Source organism: Brassica napus, chromosome C4, assembly GCF_020379485.1.
Source record: "Brassica napus cultivar Da-Ae chromosome C4, Da-Ae, whole genome shotgun sequence".
Classification (NCBI taxonomy): Eukaryota; Viridiplantae; Streptophyta; class Magnoliopsida; order Brassicales; family Brassicaceae; genus Brassica; species Brassica napus.
Genome location: NC_063447.1, coordinates 56,686,937 through 56,691,317, shown reverse-complemented (window position 1 = coordinate 56,691,317; position 4,381 = coordinate 56,686,937). Strand labels below are relative to the sequence as shown.

The window sequence follows — 4,381 nt, the reverse complement described above, 5'->3', positions numbered from 1 at the left end:
ATTTACTCAGAAGATAAAATAAAAATATGTTTGTAAAAGTTAAAAACTTACTCAGAGGTCACCTTCTAAGTTCTAACTAACAGAAAATAAGATTTCTGTGATAGAAATATTATCCACTTTCCTCTCTATAAAAATTTGGATATATTTTTTTCTCATGTTCGCTATTACCATAGATATGCATATGGCATCAGAAGTAAACATTATTCTGTGCTCCTACGTATGGCAAAATTTTTGGTATTCCTTTTTTTTGCTGAAGACCTAAACATAGTTGACATGACTTCTTTAAACTACTTACAAGAAATTTATATTTCTTCGATCATAAAAAGCCAACAAATCGGTGGTTACAGTAACAATATTAACTACAAGAATTTTATGTCAGTGGAAGGAATGAAACAGGTTTGCTACAATTTACGTGGAGCTAAAAAATGATTTGTTAACACAAGAATGTATTTGATCTCTCCTATGCACATATATCAATCTATACAATTAATTATCTCACATCTAGAAACATAAAATCTCTTCAATTGTAAGAGTTCTTCCGAAAAGGGAGTGACAGGATTGAGGAGATTGTTAATCATTTCCACTTTCTGCGATTGAGTACGCACACATGCCCAATATTTTGATATGAGTGTCCATTGTATGAGGCTCACAGCCGCAGCAGGTGATGGCCTGCCCAGGGGATCCATGGGATACATCTATCCCAACAATGATGGTAGGAACTTGCATTACTAAAGGCATTGCTGGAGAGCGCAGACATCACCTGCTGTCACTCTTCGTCGCATCTCAGTACAAGCCATCATTTTTCATCTGTGGAAACAGCGTAATAACGTCATTCATAACCAAATTTCCCTTTCCACAGCTGTAGTCTTCCGTCTTGTTGACCGTGACGTTCGGACTATCATCACTGCAAAGCGTCAACGAAAGAATTTTGCCTCTCTCATGTCGAGTTGGCTGCGATAACTGATCTTCTCAGATCTTTCCTAGCTCCATTATGTTTTTCCTTTTTTTGCCATAGTGGTGCTCTCTGATTTTGTAAATCTAACTCTTTCATTAATTTGAATATTAACAGTTTAGCAAAAAAAAAAAAGTTTTAAGCACTGTTGACTTCTGTTTTTTTCTAACGTTTGTATCACTCAGCTTGCAATCAATAATCTAACATCTAATAACATATAGTCTCTACGTTTGGAAACATTTGTAAAATCAGATATTGTAAATGCAACGTCTATTAATTAGCGTCTCCGTATATGGTCGCCAAATCAGTTTGGAAAGGCACCTTCTCGCACTTAAGATAAGATAACTTGTAAATTGTGGTTTCAATCGATGTTCGAATGGAGAGAATTAGAAACTCAACAGGGCAGTAAATTGAGTAATTGCAGAGAGAAAACTCAATAGGGGTCAATAAACTCATCATCAAAACAACAACAACATAAAACCAAACTGAATATATTGGAAAAGATTAAGACAGTAAACTCACCAGAAACTGATCACATGCAGTATTCGTCAGAGGAATAGGTCTAAAATTGCAGAAACTCAACGGGACAGTAAACTCTTCAAAAACTCAAAAAGACAGAATACGAAAATGAAATTATCTGAAAAGGAGAGAGGGTTTAGAGGAAAAAGGAAAGAAGATGCCAGCAACGTATATCAAAGAAACAGAGAAAATAAAGTCCAGAGAAAGTGATAAGAAACAATAGAGAGAATGAGAGAAAACTTCAAATAAATCTGACAACCTTTACAATCTCTTTTATATATAGATTCTGAAACGATACGACTCGTGAGGAAAGATTACGAGTGTAAGGATGTGAATTTATTTTGCAATATGTTTAAGAGGCGCCAGTTATGATACGGTGGATTGAAGACGACGATTGCTAAAAGTAAATCGATAACATCATAGGTTTATCCTAAACAAAATTTTAACCATTAGATTATATCCTAGAAACAATTCTAACCGCTAGATTCTAATTTTTTTTTTCCTATAAAAAAAGAATGACATCATTGTTTAAAGAAAAAACAGGTTTGCTATTATATATAGATTACGGTTATCCGAAAACAAAACCGAATCCGAGACAGCTTAGGCTCCTGTGGGTTTCCTTAACCAAGCCACTGCCTATGAATCGCCGGCTCATTCTTCAACAGGCAAGCAGTTAGAGCCCCAGGCTCAGCCACACCATTCTCCGCCGATTATTCACCAAATAAAAGTACGGTCTCAACTTTACTTTTCTTTCAAACCCCAAAGTTTTTTTGTTTATGAAAATGTAATCACAATTTGCCACAGACAATGGGTAAGAATTGAGGAAAAGATGATACATGAATTGCTCTAGAAAGGAAAACGAATATTGATGCCCAAATATCCCAGTGTCTTCTCTAAAACAGTAAAAGTAACCTCAATTTACATTATTACATATAAAAGATGTTACACATTACCGAAACTAAGCATTTCAACAATATCCAAAGTTGATCCATTAGCAGCAACGGTGTGGAACATGGAACCTTCGCCTGGCAGCAGCAACATCATCCTCATGATCACCACTATCGTACTCGCTTTCGATTTGATTCAATACGGTGTACGCGTATCTTCTTCAGTCGCGGCTCAGCGTGTGTTTTCTCTGCGGCGAGAGTAACGAGTTCTGTCATTGTATCTCGGTCTATCTTGCGCTCTCTGCGGCTGTGGCTCAACTCGCCTCTGCCTCTCTGGTGATCGTTGGACTATCTCTCCATTAACAAACAGCTCCGCTACAAAGCCACAATTAAGAAGATACAAATCAGGAATTACAAGATCTTTATGAATGATCAGTCTCAAAACCAGCCTGCAGTTAAGATATGTCATAATCCAATGCACACACCGAGCCAAAAGAAAAGCTGATGTGTCAATACATTAGCAATCAAAACTAATCACACTTAACAGACTCACTAACTTCGGTAAGATGGACTAACAGAAGCATGAAGCAAACAATGGTTGTTGCAATATATGTTTCATCTCAACCGGCCTGCAGTTAGATATAATAATACCTATCTGCAAAAATCGGCTCAGAGAAAGTATTCGATGTCAGTCCATTAGCATTCAAAGCTAATCATAGCTCAAAGACTCGTTAGCTTCGCCAAGATGGACTTCTTATCAAAAATAGTCTCGTGTTTCAAGAAAAAAGCACTCAGGATTGCATGTTTTCTTATAAACCAGCTTGCAGTTAGATATACTATTATAAAACTATCTGCACATATTAGCTACAAGAAAATGGGTTTTCTCAGTCCATTAGCATTCAAAGCTAATCATAGCCAAAAGGCTATGATTAGCTTTGCCAAGATGGACTAATCAAAATATATCTTTCATCTTTCAAGAGACACACTAAGACTAGCTAACCAGAAAAGATTTCATTTTGAGATTAAAGCAAAAAAAAAACTACCTCCATAATCTTTGTTCTCAGGATCCACATATGAATCCGGAAGCACAAACAGAACACCAGGCAAACCTGTCGTAAACAAAAGCAACACTCTCTATTATTAGTTTATTACTCAACACTAAGCTAACAGAAGAGACAAGTGTAAAGTAAAGACAAGACCTTCAAGCTTAGTAGAAGTCTCTTCATCAATCTCACACCCAAACCCTAAATACCTCTCACACGAAACATTATAGATCCTCTTCTTCGCCTCCTCCTCACTACACAAACCCAAAACAAGAAACAGCGAGTAAACACAAAGAAGAGTCACCACGAAGAATATATTAATTTACCTTCCAACGACTTTAGCTAAGGTTTGGACGTAGCAATCAATCATCTCCTGCTTCGTCGCGCCTTCGCCGCCAGGCTTATCCATAACAATCAGCCAGTGCTCGTAATCGCATCCCGGGAACAGAGGCGCCATCTCCGTCGGAGGTCGGTCGCTGAAGTTGGAGCCGGAGTTGAGCGGGGAGTAAGCGGAGCCTGACCGGTTAGCGAGGCATCTGATTGAGGTAAACCGGGTCGAGGAAGGTAACCGAGATCCAACCGAATCGCGACCGGAACTGAATCCACCGCAGCGAACGGTGGAAGGAAGCTTAGGAGGAGAGACTAAGGTTGTGCTGGGGAAGAGGGAGCGCGTGAGGTGGCGCGTGCCGGAGATAGGCAAGGCCATTGTTGGCGACTGAAGGAAGAGAGGTAAGAGAGTGATAGCGTTTGGAGGTTTAAAGTGGATAGGGTTTTGGCAGACTATTTATTTTTGCTTTCCTTATATTATTATGATGGGCTTCACATAACTTGGGCTTATAGCCCATAAAATATTATGCTTAGAATATAATTTTAGAGAGAACATTATAAGTGATGAATTTAATTTATTAAATTCGTTTATTATTTAAAACTTTATTACTTAAAACTTTATTACTTAAAACTAAGTTTTTTTAAAAACATAT

The 4,381-nt window shown here is 37.8% G+C and overlaps 1 protein-coding gene across 1 annotated transcript; it reads right to left on the bottom strand.

Annotated features, from left to right (window-relative positions):
• Positions 1-2,289: 2,289 nt before the first annotated feature.
• LOC106375848 (multiple organellar RNA editing factor 2, chloroplastic) lies at positions 2,290-4,175 on the bottom strand. The gene is made up of 4 exons (XM_013815856.3): positions 3,728-4,175; positions 3,558-3,655; positions 3,402-3,467; positions 2,290-2,733 (listed from the first exon to the last, which is right to left on the bottom strand). The coding sequence occupies exons 1-4, from the start codon at positions 4,105-4,107 to the stop codon at positions 2,591-2,593; spliced, it is 687 nt and encodes a 228-aa protein (XP_013671310.1). The 5' UTR covers positions 4,108-4,175; the 3' UTR covers positions 2,290-2,590.
• Positions 4,176-4,381: the final 206 nt, after the last annotated feature.

What these genes read in the sequence shown, in the direction of transcription:
- LOC106375848 (XM_013815856.3), bottom strand. Translation starts at nt 4,107, where the DNA reads ATGGCCTTGCCTATCTCCGGCACGCGCCACCTCACGCGCTCCCTCTTC. An exon ending in TTAGCTAAAGTCGTTGGAAG is followed by an intron (nt 3,656 to 3,727) that starts GTAAATTAATAT and finishes GGGTTTGTGTAG; the next exon opens with TGAGGAGGAGGCGAAGAAGA. An exon ending in TGAGAACAAAGATTATGGAG is followed by an intron (nt 2,734 to 3,401) that starts GTAGTTTTTTTT and finishes GTGGCTTTGTAG; the next exon opens with CGGAGCTGTTTGTTAATGGA.